The 13661-nt window shown below is 37.2% G+C and overlaps 2 protein-coding genes across 2 annotated transcripts in view; one reads left to right on the top strand and one right to left on the bottom strand.

The window, feature by feature from the left end:
• The window catches only part of LOC107700372 (acidic leucine-rich nuclear phosphoprotein 32 family member A-like), a 12813-nt gene extending 11688 nt beyond the window's left edge, over nucleotides 1-1125 (top strand). Inside the window, exons 2-5 of the mRNA XM_016501998.1 lie at nucleotides 50-248; nucleotides 350-459; nucleotides 547-601; nucleotides 724-1125. Of these exons, the coding sequence (XP_016357484.1) occupies nucleotides 50-248; nucleotides 350-459; nucleotides 547-601; nucleotides 724-788 (429 nt within the window). The 3' untranslated portion in view covers nucleotides 789-1125. The remainder of the gene's footprint in view (nucleotides 1-49; nucleotides 249-349; nucleotides 460-546; nucleotides 602-723) is intronic.
• A 2955-nt stretch (nucleotides 1126-4080) lies between these two features.
• Nucleotides 4081-13661, bottom strand: part of LOC107700371 (coronin-2B-like) — a 46126-nt gene continuing 36545 nt past the window's right edge. Inside the window, exons 3-9 of the mRNA XM_016501997.1 lie at nucleotides 9517-9633; nucleotides 8635-8799; nucleotides 7384-7486; nucleotides 6817-6929; nucleotides 5145-5235; nucleotides 4911-5050; nucleotides 4081-4794 (exon numbers count right to left, since the gene is read on the bottom strand). Of these exons, the coding sequence (XP_016357483.1) occupies nucleotides 4627-4794; nucleotides 4911-5050; nucleotides 5145-5235; nucleotides 6817-6929; nucleotides 7384-7486; nucleotides 8635-8799; nucleotides 9517-9633 (897 nt within the window). The 3' untranslated portion in view covers nucleotides 4081-4626. The remainder of the gene's footprint in view (nucleotides 4795-4910; nucleotides 5051-5144; nucleotides 5236-6816; nucleotides 6930-7383; nucleotides 7487-8634; nucleotides 8800-9516; nucleotides 9634-13661) is intronic.

Raw genomic sequence — 13661 nt, 5'->3', positions numbered from 1 at the left:
AACAATTTAGTATTGTTATTAATTTGTTCTCCTGTCTTTTTCCCAACAGAAAAAATTGGAAAGCCTCAAAAGTTTAGACTTGTTCAACTGTGAGGTGACAAACCTGAATGACTACAGAGAAAATGTTTTCAAGCTGCTCCCTCAGTTGACGTACCTCGACGGCTATGACAAAGAGGATAAAGAAGCACCCGACTCTGACGCCGAAGCTTACGTCGAAGGCCTAGATGATGATGAGGATGATGAAGATGGTATGTTTGTGAAGAGTCTGACTGACAGTGCTTTGAGGTTTCTCAGTTTTTTAAATTGAGATCAAGGAATTAATTTGTCATTGACCTAATTTTGTCTGCAGAGGGAGAAGAGGAGGAGTATGATGAAGATGCAGCTCCAGGAGATGAAGATGAAGAGGAGGGAGAGGAGGATGATGAGGAAGAGGAGGAAGAAGAGGACATCAGCGGAGAGGTTAATGCCGGAAAATAATGATTATTCCTCTTATATTTACAAATATAGTACATGGTGTCAATTTGTGCCTTTTTCGCACACTTTTAGGAAGAGGAGGAGGAAGAGTTAAATGACGGCGAGGTAGATGATGAGGAAGACATTGGTAAGTGAATAGATGAAGTGTTTGTAAAGTTCGAAGGGTTACCAGCACCTGTTGAATGCTGGTAAGCAGGGTGAGAGTAAGAGTAAACAAAACATCTGGTATCTCCTGTGTTGTGTTTACAGAGGAGGAGCGGGGTCAGAAGAGGAAAAGAGAGCTGGATGAGGAAGGGGAGGAAGATGATGACTGAACATGCACTCCCCCTATTGTGATCTGACCGTTTAACCCCTGTATATCTGTCCTATTGTCACTCTGCGATGGTTTGGGGAGGTTTTCAAATGGTAGGGGGTGGGTTAGTATAAAGATTAAATATTTGTTTTTAGCTTTTTTGTTGTTGATGTTGTTGTTGTTTTCTTTTGGTTTGGTTTGTACTTTCAGTTTGATTCCCTTCATTTTCGCCAAAAGTTCTTCAAATGGCTGACAACACCGTGTGGAAAATTATTATTGTTGGAAAAAAAAGACCAGTATGCTCTTGTAATTTTCCCCTTGTCTTTACTGTTGATGCCTAAATGCTGGTGATGACTTATGTATTAAAAAAGAAAAAACAACCAAAAACCTTTTAGAAGTGCATGGCTGACTCTATTTTAAAGTTGACTACTGGATTTCAAGGAAGAACATTTTCTAACCCACTTTTTTATTGCATCTTTTATTTGTGTATTTTGTTTCTTTGGTGTTTTCATCACCGCCACCACCACGTGACGTGCTGTTTAGGCATGAAGAATGCATCATGATGTCTGCTTGGACATGCACGGCACAACCTCTCAATGTGATTTTAATTTTAATTTTATTTTTTAATGTTCAGAGCCGAATGTCTGCCCTTGTCAAATGAGCCCTAAACCCCTTCTCCCTTTTGTGTGGATAGTTCAGAGGTTTTGTGTTCTTTGTAAATAATGACCAAATATATTTTTTTTCTGATTCCCTTTGATAATGGCAGACATTTTCACAAATAATCTCAGTTGTAACCATTAACTGTAATAAAATGAATGAAAACGCAACGGGCTCTATGGTAGTTTGAAGTTCTCTGTTCTGACAGCCACAGAAAATCCACACATTGTAATTGGATGTGATTACATACTTGATCAACAAGTTATGTATTTGAAGTCTTGTGCAGAGATGGCAAGTGTATATGACCTCGCCACTGATATAGCGGGTTAATTGAATATATGAAGTGAAATTGCATTGTGAAGCTCAGGGAAAATAGCTTGTTTTTTTTTGATGATACGTGACTGAATATTGTGTAAATATTCAGAAGCATCATGCCAATTTAAATAGAACACATATGCAATTTTAACTGAGCTGTGTCCAGTTGTCAGGTCATACTGATTGAAATTTTTATTAAAAAGATGACTTCAGATTTCACATGAATAAAAGTCAGCATTTTTGTTCCAATTAATATTTACTGTACAAGCATGTGCCTTGCTAACATGAGCATGAAAGCATTGCGTATAGTGTAACAGGTGTTTCTTATGATCCGTGTGGACAGATTGCCAGTTTGTGAGCGTGAGATCATAAGGTAAATTGAGCTAGTCTCAGTCTAGACAGATTTGATGTACCATTTGAGTAAATTCGGCTCCACACATTACAGGATTCTTTCTCGGGAAGAGGTTTTTACTTTGTATGCAATTACCTTTTGTGCAACATGCTGTAGTTAGTTAATCATAATGAAGTGAAATACAGAGTAGTGATAACCTATTAATGCTCTTCATTTTAATCAAAGACAAAGGTTAGTCTAATGTCTTGCCTCATAATTCTTTAGGCACTGTCAGCACGAAATATTTCAACATTAATTGTGCTTGTGTAGGCAGTGAGCGACTTATCTAACACCAAATGAAAGGGGCCTGAGTAAAACATAAATATTCTGGCACTTCACACTGTGAACAAATTAATATCCACCTCAACATCTTCAATGATGCACAATTATCAGGCATACGATTTGGAATGTAGCTACAGGCCACATAAACAACCTGTTCCTCAGTTTGGCCCATTTAAGTAGGCCTATTGTTATTATTACCCAGTGTTCCTTAAAGGGATAGTTCACCTTCAGTTGCTGGTTCCTATTGACTTCCATAGTATGGAAAAAAAACACTAAGTCAATGGAGACCAGCAACTAAAGGTGAACTATCCCTTTAAGCAGTACTGCTTGTGTCTGAACTGCTCTTTATCATGTTAAGAGGATGCTGTGTAGTCTGTTTCATGGCAAGTGTAGGCCTTGCTGTAGTACGTGCTGACATGAGCAAGACTGTGGCTTTACCGCCCCCTAATGTCCGAATACCTAAAGTGCACTTTACCTCAAAACGCGCTATTACTATGCAATGACAAAGCAGAAGATGCTGGGGTTTGTGTTATTGTTTTATGAAGCAAAATATTTACAATGTTTGAGGCTCATAGTGTTTTCATTAAACAGCAGGAAAATGTCAAACACACAATGTCTGAATTCAGAGGTGGACCGACTTTGCTTTCCGTGCTGGTCGAGCGATCATTAGTTCATTTGGGAATCAGATTATAAATATATTTTAAAAGGGATAACATGTTAACACATTAGCTCATAGGTGCTCCAGTAAATGTGCCGTCCAAATTTTTTATTTTTTTTGAGCTGGTCCAGTTTGTTCTGGGCAAAATCAATGTTTTAAATCATAATTAATAGGGTAACTTCTAGAGAGCAGCGCGCACTGAAGAGAGAGCGTGACTGCACCTGTAGTGTTTCGTGGCGCATAATGTATTTGCCTGCAAAGAATTTGTCCACTTTACAATAAAAAATTTGAAAGGGTTTACACTGAAAGTTCAAAGCTGAATACAATGCACTTTATAAGAGTTTACATCCAATCTAAGAAGCTATTTAAGAGGTCAATAATCTGAATGTAACAGGACGATAAGGCTACAGTAAATTCATGGTTACAAGCTACAAACCTGAAAACTCAAGACACTTTACTTAAAAGTATGAACTGAAAATGGAAATCAATAAATATGTTTGATTTAAAATTTAATAAAAAAGTAAAATTATGCTTTATAAATCACAGTAAGTCTTTAAAATTAAATATTGCCATTCATTCAACTTTCAGAATCAAAAAATGTAACAATTTCTGTGTCTCATTCTTTAAGTCGTTGAACGTTCTTTTTCTCACGTTCTCTTCAAAATTGACTTTCCTACGGAACTACAGTGTAGGTCTCTAATACGACGTCTATTACTAATTCATTTCATAATTGCATTTTACAATTTGTGGACTTTTATGTTTTCATCAGGTGCAAAGTGTGATTTTTCAAAATTAATTATGAAATTATTCTGAACTTTATTTAACTTAAAAACCCATTTGAATTGCGTTCATAAACTGACTTGAACATATTTCACATAAATTATGTGAAGCAACACAGTCCCCAACTTATATTAGTAAAACCCAATACTTCTAGATTTAGGAGCATGTCAATTCGATAAATATCATCTGTGGTGTAAGATTACTGCACTGTGGTGTTTGAGTTTCTACATTAAAACAGCACTGTTGGTCATATAAAAATAATGCAATAGACCTAGTGTTTACATGAGATAACAGCTTGATGGGTGAAGCATGTCTGTTTGACCTTATTAAAACACGTTTATTCTCTACATGGAGATTATTAAGCTATTTAGAACAAGGCTAAGTAGCACAAAGAAAAAAAATGAAATAAATAATTCTAATAATTCAATCTAGTGAAGTCTACAATAATGAGATGATAATGCAATGAGTAGCTTGTACCAAAACCAATCCATATAGAGAGAATCAGTCCACTGCAGGTGGACCAACAGTGTGACTGAAGCTCATGTAATGGGACAGTTTTCACAGGGTTAGTGAATCATCACTCCAATAAAGTCGACTTAGCACACAGCAACTGTGGGGTCAACACTGGAGGTCAGAGTGAAACACTGCTTTATGAAGACAAGCGCTTGCTCTCCTGAGGTCTTGGTTTTAGGAAAAGGAAGCCCGTGTGTTTCAGCAGCGCTCAGGGCTTATAGTGTGTCACTTTAGGAGATCAAAAGACACAGCACAGATCCAGTGTCAAATGCTGCTACCATTGCTGCTGCTGTTGTTATTGTTGTTGATGTTTGGGCTGTTCCTTATGTTATTGAGCTCCAGCTCAAGCTGTCGAATCTTAATGTCCTTCTGCGTAACTTCATCCTTCAGTCGCCGCAATTCCTCCTGCTGCCTGAAGAACATCCGCAAGAGCTGTAGAGCATAAAGCACAGGGTTACACACATATAAACACCTCTCATCTATAAACTGTATCTGCCAAACTGTCCTTATAACAACCATAATAAATCTCAACAGAATCGTGGTAACACCTCATTCTCTGTACGGGGAGGCACGTTTTCTAGCAGGTCAATCCCATTGACCACTCCACCCTTCTTGTCCTTCACAGGGGCCTTGAACACCAGTTTGTTTGCTCTGTTGTAGCCCTCTTTTAAAGACATGAGCACTGGACCTAGACCATTGTGCGCATGCAGACATGGATTCGTTTTATTTCAGCATTTGTCTTTTCAAATATTTTTATTCTGAAAATAACTGCAGGTCTTTACCTCGGTTGATTCCACTGAGCCACTCATCAGCAGACAGAGCAGGTTCTGTCCCAGGAGTCATGGGATAAATGTCCTCCTGATATGTCTCTGACTGCAAAGAAAGAAGGTTTTCATTTACTGTTATTTTTATAGTTAGATTTAAGACCTTCATTAGTATTTGGTGATGTGTTAGGCTCTGGGCAGGTAAATGTTGAGTCTAAACTAATATGTGGAATCCAGAGGCTCACAGAAAGAGCACTATTATCACTGTGTTCATTGTGCAGAACACTAAGGGATGCTCCAGGATGTGTAATTAGTGTACTGTGAGAAACTATGGATGAAAAGGTAACTCAGTATCTGAGTGAAAATAATCGCAGGTATTCAGGGACTTATTCTTACAGGTTCATGAGGGTTTGCTGAATTCCAAGGCTTCTGCTACAAATAAAGCAAAATGACTAATGTTTTGGCTATGAGTAAAACTAGACGTTTTCAATAATTTCAATGTCTGCAACCTCCAGATATGATGATTTCCTTCCTAAATTATAAAGGCAGCTAAAAGTACAAAGAATATGTATTGTGTGATAAATAAATGAAATAAAATAGTACGTGTTGTTTCCCAAATTAAATTATAGTAATATTAATTTTATATTTGGTTTGCAAATTCCCTAAAATAAAAAATAAGAATACTATTGAAATATTACAATATTAAACATTAAATTAATATTTACGTTCACTGCGTATTTTTTTTCTACCAAATATTAGAGAAACATTTTTAATTTACATTTATTTGTATAACACATAAATACATAAATATAATTTCAAAGCATCTTTCCAGAAAATAGTTCCATAAAAATGTCAAGTTAAAGGCAACAGTGCTAAAAAAACAGATATAACACAAATAAATACAATTCTTGAACATATGTATGTTGCAAGGAAAGAAAAATATATGCATATAATATGCATAACTATATTCATACAGTTAAATACGCTGTAATTTTATTCCTCCCAAATTTACAGAACACCCTCGTCGCGTCCTGATTTTAAAACCCCTTGGTTAAACTGTTGGCTGGGCAACATCTGATTCGCCCTCTATCATGAAAGATCGATATGGATTGATAGGTATCAGGACCCTTTGCACTGAAACAGAGCTGGCGCTGGATTTATTTGGGTGTGTTGTAAAATTGTGGTGTTGGTAGGAGGCTGCCCCTCCCACTGTTTTTAAAGCCTTCTGATAATGGGCCAACCTGCCACTGCCCATTGTGTACAGAGTACAAAACACACGTGCTGTATCTCACATGGAGGTTATTACATGGCTCACTACTCTCGTCTCACTGAGGCGGCAGTTACACCAGCAACAAACAGCTGATGGATTCCTCCATCCTTTCAGACTGCTTGCTTAAAAAAAGCCATTTTGGCAGGATACTCAACTATAGGCCTCACACAAGGGATGTGTCTAGCACAGGGGTGTCCGAACTCGGTCCTGAAGCTCTTACTAGGCATACTAGGAACTTCCCGGCAGGTGTGTTGAGGCAAGTTGGAGCTAAACTCTGCAGGACACCGGCCCTCCAGGACTGAGTTTGGGCACCCCTGGTCTAGCACAAATTTTTCTTCATCCTTCAGTGGAACTCTAAATGATTCATTTAACTGGGAACCATGGACTGTGATCTAATAGCTTCATGGTGCTTATGCTCACCCTTCTAGGCACAATCATAGAGATTGGCTCAATCAGGCCCTTTAGAGTGACCAGCTTATAAAACCTGAAGACTTCACACGCTCCTACATCCAGCCCATGCTTCGGCATCACTCCTATCAGAATACACATATGAGAGAGGAACATATGAGAAGTTTAACATTAGACACTGGTAATTGGCATGCTTTGTTGGTTTTGTCTTGATATTGAACAGACCATAACACAACACAGAGTCCTACTGAGAAAATAAAAGTGCTAAGATTATACATACAAAATTCCAGGTTTAACCCTAGACTGCATAAAGACATGAAGTCAAATGACTTGATAGGGTGTGATTTTTGGAATATTTTGTTAATTCGAAAATTAAGATAAAACAAGGATGCCTTTCCATGAAGAAAACCACCAAATCCAATATGGGCCATTCTGACCCCCTTTATCAATCTGTGAAGGTTGTTTTGGTTTCTGTATTGGGTTTTTTGCATTCTAGGGTTAATTTAGAAAGTTTCCTACACCATTTTACAGATGTTGCTGGTGTAGTGTGATCATCAAAGGGTGTGGATTCAGCTTTACCGAGCCCTTTCTGTGGTGCAGGGGACCTGAACTCCATGAGATACTGCAGGTAGGGTTTCTCCAGGGTGATCTCGTAGTACCGGATGTTCCCATCACCCTGCAATTACACTGTCGAAGTCAGTTCAAAGACAATTACAGTTTTTTTCTAAGGTGATTATTTGTGATGGCAGTTCAAGCAACTCAACGTATGATGCCCTATAATGTCTTTTCAGTATATAACTGAAAAATAATATTTATATATCTAATATATTTCTAAATATACACTACCATTCAGCAGTTTGTGGTTGGGATTTGTTAAAATGTTTTAATGTTTTTGAAAGTAGTCTCTCATGCTCACCAAGGCTTAAAACACGATCAAAAGTAATAATGTGAGATATTATTACAATTTCAAATATTGTAATAAAAGTTTTCTATTTGAATTAGTGCTGTCAAATGATTAATCGCGATTAAGCGCATCCAAAATAAAAGTTTTTGTTTACATAATAGATGTGTGTAGTGTATATTTATTATGTATATATAAATACACACACATGCATCATGTAAATATTTAAGAAAATTGTTTTGTTTATATATAAAATATTACTATTTATATATAAGTTATATTTGAATATATATATATATATGTATATATTTGTAAAATATATACATGTACTGTATGTTTGTGTATTTATATATACATAAGAAATATACACAGTACACACACATATATTTTGTAAACAACAACTTTTATTTTGGATGCGATTAATCGTGATTAATTGTTTGACAGCACTAATTGAAATACATTTTAAATTGTTTCTTTCTGTGATGGCAAAGCTGAATTTTCAGCATCATTACCCTGATTTGAGAAAGGGGATTTTAAAATAGGGATTAAAAAAAAAAACACTGGGTGGATTTTTATCATTATAGGGTGGATGTGTACACACACTGCCAACACACATTTATGTTCAAACAACAACAAAAGTGAATTTTGCATCCGATGACCCCTTTAAATTTGATGTTTTCATTTTATAGCACATATTACTGAATTAAAGAATTTCAAATTGTTACAAAAGATTTCATTTAAAAAAGGTCAAGGTACGCACATCCAAAGCGTCTTGGCCAGGTGCAAGATCAAAAATTACATCAAATAATACAAAAAAGATCTGCAAACTGTAATTCTCACTTTATTTAGAAAAAGTTAAAATGGCCACTTTTAACTTTTTCTAACTAAAGGGAGAATAACAGTGTGCAGATCTCTTTTGTATTATTTACAAAAGATTGAATTACCTTATAGTCATAGCCAGCACTGAAGAGAATCCCACTAGTGGTTGGGTGCCACTCTATGAGACCCACACGCCTGCTGTGGCCATACAGTTCTAATACAGACTCTGTCAAATTCCTCCTCAGTCCACCATCAGGAATCTCCCATATTCGCACCTGACACATTCACATTCACATGCAAATGCAAATAGCACTTTTGAATTAATAGCACAATTTTAAAAAGCAGTTTTAAACTCTAATATCAGGTTAGTTATTAATCTATAACTTCATAAATGGTTAGTCTCGAATGACAGATACAACATAAGACATATACTGAAGCATTACAGTGATCAAGTATTCCTGAGAGCCATCTAATCATCATCATTATCATCATATGTTTTCACCTGCTCTATCCCTACTTTGATTTTGAGCAAGGCATTTTGGGCATCTTTCTGAGTGTGTGTGTGTGTGTGTTTAACATTTATTCTTTAATTTATATCATTCTAAATATAATTATAATTTCATTTCTTTTATACTTACATTATTATTATTTACAGAGTTAATTAATATGATTTCTGTAAAACAAACTTACACACATGAAACTGACATTAAATGTTTATGCCTTTCCTTATATATAGGTTTAATAAACAGTTTCTATTTAAGTGATATTTTTGGTTCTGTTCGACAGAATAATGTTTCAGGTTCATGTGTTGGTAAAAATTCTTCCACAACCATGCACATCATGAAAAGTAAATGCTGGTTTTCTATTTATGAAATCAAAAATAAACCAACAACTGAAACAAGTTTTCATTGCACAGAAAGAGGTTTCCCCAGATTATTTAAATGATGCTGACTAATTTGACCATTGTGATTTTGCATTTTAGGTTTACTCACAGAAGAGTCCTCTGAACAAGAAGCGATTATGTTTTCATGGAAAGGATTCCATTTGATGTCCAGCACGTTTCCTTGGTGACCGCAGACCTTTGGATAGTGAGGGTCGATACGGCCAAACTGCAAGAAAGAAGTAAAGGTTACCGATCTAATGTCCCCCCATGTGACTAAGGATATAAACAAAAGAATGTATGGACAAACATAAAAAGATTTTAAAAAATATATATACATATGGATAGTTGAAAACATTCACATTTTTATGAGATGTCTGATATATGTTTATACAATCTGACAATATCACACCTGCACAAATACAGCTCCATTGTAATACACACAAACGTCCACTGTGTGGCGCTACATAACTACAGTCATACAATCAGTAGTAGACAGAACGTTAGTCATGATGTCATGAATGTTTGATGTCACTTTAGTCCATTGACCTCCTTCTGAGGTCCTGTGGGATTTGTAGTTCAGCTCATGCGTGAGCGCACCCTGAGTGGTCTGCTTAAAGACTCTTCATCTATAGGTCAGGCCTTCAATACAATGCAGTGAGATAGTACTGAAAGTGACGTGACATGTGGCCAAGTATGGTGACCCATACTTGGAATTAGTGCTCTGCATTTAACCCATCCAAAGTGCACACACACAGCACTGAACACACACACACCGTGAACACACACCCGGATGCTGCAGCGCCCGGGGAGCAGTTGGGGGTTCGGTGCCTTGCTCAAGGGCACCTCAGTCGTGGTATTGAAGGTGGGAGAGAGCGCTGTACATTCACTCCCCCCACCTACAATCCCTGCCGGTACGAGACTCTAACCCGCAACCTTTGGGTTACGAGTCTGACTCTCTAACCATTAGGCCACGACATGATGGTGCTGGTGCTCTGAGAAGAGTCACAGTGATGCTCTATCAGAGGAGTCATTTCATTGTTGAAAAAATGTTGTATGCTTAGTCAAGAAAGATGAAAAAGCAAAAGCAGCTTGATATTGATGCATGTTGCTTTTTGGTAGCATACATGAAAGCAATGAACTCGTGACTGTCTCAAATTTTCTCTGTCCCCATGGCTGTGCTCTCTGTGCTATTCTCCAAGATTAGCATGATGGAAATCATGTCTGTGATTTGCTCTGTGTTAGATTATTGCATTAATTTAGCACTGTGATTGCTTGAGGGCTGTTCATTTAATAGAATTTTTCCTTGATTTCCCACAGGAGATCAAAACTCAAAAGAACACAGAAAACATGACCAATTATAAAATAGCAAAGCTTTTACTACTGTGACCAAAGCACTCAGTTACACTTGTTCAAATGTTTGCATACATGTGAGGATTTCTGATTTGTCAAGGTGTTTTCCAAGACTACATATAGGCTAGCTCTTAGACTCATCCTTTGCTTATTCATACAAACAATTCAAATCAAAAAGCAAATTTATTAGATTAGAAACAAAACAACTTATACAAACAGGGCATAACTAAAGGCACAGCAGCCAAAGAATAAAAATATAAAACACATACATACATAAATAAATAAAGTGACTTTAAAGTATTACTTTATCAAAACTACTAACATTATTAGTTGACCTCTGGGGAATAAGTAAATAAATAACTAAAGGTATAATATGACCGCTTTAACAATCTTTTAATTGCATTTGCCAAAGTGTTGAAATGAGATGCTTTTTCTTCTTACAGCTATTTCTCAGTTTCCTCTCTCCAATTATTATTTTTTTTTAATTCTTGCTTATTGTTATTCTTTGTGCAACATAGTTATGGATTTGTGTGTAGGAGTGTGTTGGCGGTGGGCGGTAGTTGACACAGATGTGTTGGCTGCAGATCAGGCTGAGTAGTCGCTGTCTGAGATCTTACAGTCAGAGACAAAAGGAGATAATATATTTAGCCACACCCTCTATTGTGAGCAACACAATGATGCGTGAGGAACAGCCATTTGATTACACTAATTATGATGTCATTGGATGTGCCTCTCTGATAGACATTCTTGTAAAAAAAAAAAAAAAGTGGTGTTTTCTTAGAGGACAAATTTAACATCCTTAGCAGAGAAGTTATATGGCTTCAATTAGTGTCACATGAATATCTACATCTAAATATTAAGTCAATACAACATTATTATGGGACAGTCCAGAGTATGCTATATCAGTGTCTATTGTATACAGGTTTAGAAGTTCAGGTTTGATTATGATGCTATTATGTTTATGAATCCTAATCACACCCTAAACACATTTCTGAATACACATTATCATTTTACTCTCTAAATAAATATGCTAAATACAATAACGAATGAGTAATGACTCATTAGACCTGTACTAGAACTTAAAAGGCAGAAACTATTTTTCTAAATGTTAAATGCAGCAAACATAATTTCCTCTCATGTTTATAACAGTATAACAAAGTATTTACTTTTTTAACCAAGAGAAATGTAAACCTGCCTGCACATACTGTATATGCAAAATGATAGCATATTATAAAATGATCATTTTTTGCTAATTAATAAATTATTTGCGACAAACTGATGATAGGCAGAGCCTAACAAATGATTATTATTCTGTTGTAGATATTCAGAGACAGCAGGAGGAGTATGGAGTTTTACACGATACATAGTCAGAACATGACTGGCTTTTCTAAAGCCTGTTCAAAATGATCCTGCATTCTTCTAACATTTTACATGGTTTCTGAACAAAATTCTAAACAAAGGGCATTACAGTTTCTGACTTTACTGTATGCTAACTGAGGCATTATAAAAATGGGTGTGTGTCTAGTAAAAAGCACTTTTGGCCATGTTAGTCTGAACTGGATGGCAGTTTCCTATCAGTGTTGCCAGACGGCCTAACTCCCTTTTATGTGTGTGTGTGTGTGTGTGTGTGTGTGTGTGTGTGTGTGTGTGTGTGTGTGCACTGAAAAAAATGATTCATTGAATTTACTCAGTTTTTTTAAGGCAAGTGGTTGCAATCAATTTATTTGAGATAAATTTAAACAAACAAATTTAATTGATTAACTTTCAACATGTTTTTATTTTTTAAATGTAGCTAAAATAAATTGTTTGCAACCACTTACCTTAAAAAAATGTAGTATCATTTTTTTCAGTGTGTATAACTGTGTGCCTGCCGGCTTGAGCCTGCATTATTTTAAGAATTCTGATATCATCCCATACCATTACAGCCCCACCTCACACATTATCTTTCACAGAAGTTTCTGTCAACAGCAGCTTAGCAGGTCAAGGAAAGGAACGAGTTCATTTCCAAATGGTTAAACAGTTAATGATGACATCATCGCGAAACCAGTCTTCTATTCATGCTCTTTTTTTTCTCTTTTCCTGGGCCATCTCATTGTAATGAGGGTGAGGCGGAAGCCGAGGAAGAATCCATATGCGGATGTTTATTGAAGCAGTCCAACAAAACCAAACTCAGGGTCAGTAAAAACAGGCAATGAGGTCAAAAACACAGTAAGGCAGTCCAACCAGGCAAACAGGCAAAAGGGGTAATCCAAAAGAGAAGTCAAAACAAACAGATAAACAGGTCATACACGTGGTAAGAAGGCAGAGATACAAACGCTTGGTAAGGCAGGATAAACTGGCAATACTTCGCAAAGTAGTCATGTGGTGGCCAGGTTAATATGGCCACTAAACAGGAAGTGGTTGCAGAGAAAGCAGAGGGAGTGCTAACAGTCAATACTCGGGCGAGGGCTCCCTCTGCTGGCTTGGTGTTACAGAACCCCACCTCTAGGAGCGACTCCTGGCACTCTGCGTGGGTGTCCCCGTGGTCGTGGTGCTGGACGGTCAGGCCTGGCTCGATGAAATTCCTCTATGAGTGAGGGGTCCAGTATATCGGAAGCAGGTATCCATGATCTCTCCTCAGGTCCGTATCCCTCCCAGTCCACCAGGTATTGAAGCCGACCCCCTCTACGCCTCGAGTCCAGCAGCATGTTCACCTTATAAGCTGGCGATCCGTCAATGTCCAGCGGAGGCGGTGGCTCTTGGGACTCAGCGTTGGGGTCAGCATTCGGGTGGACCGGTTTGAGGAGCGAGACATGAAATGGAGAGATGCGGTAGTTAGCAGGAAGCTCAAGCTGATATGTAACCTCATTTATCTGTTTTAAGATTTTGAATGGGCCAACATACCTTGGGCTGAGCTTCCTGCTC

Source organism: Sinocyclocheilus anshuiensis, unplaced genomic scaffold (assembly GCF_001515605.1).
Source record: "Sinocyclocheilus anshuiensis isolate Anshui unplaced genomic scaffold, SAMN03320099.WGS_v1.1 scaffold154, whole genome shotgun sequence".
NCBI lineage: Eukaryota > Metazoa > Chordata > Actinopteri > Cypriniformes > Cyprinidae > Sinocyclocheilus > Sinocyclocheilus anshuiensis.
The sequence above is the reverse complement of the archived record's forward strand: the minus strand, read 5'-3'. Positions and strand labels throughout refer to the sequence as shown.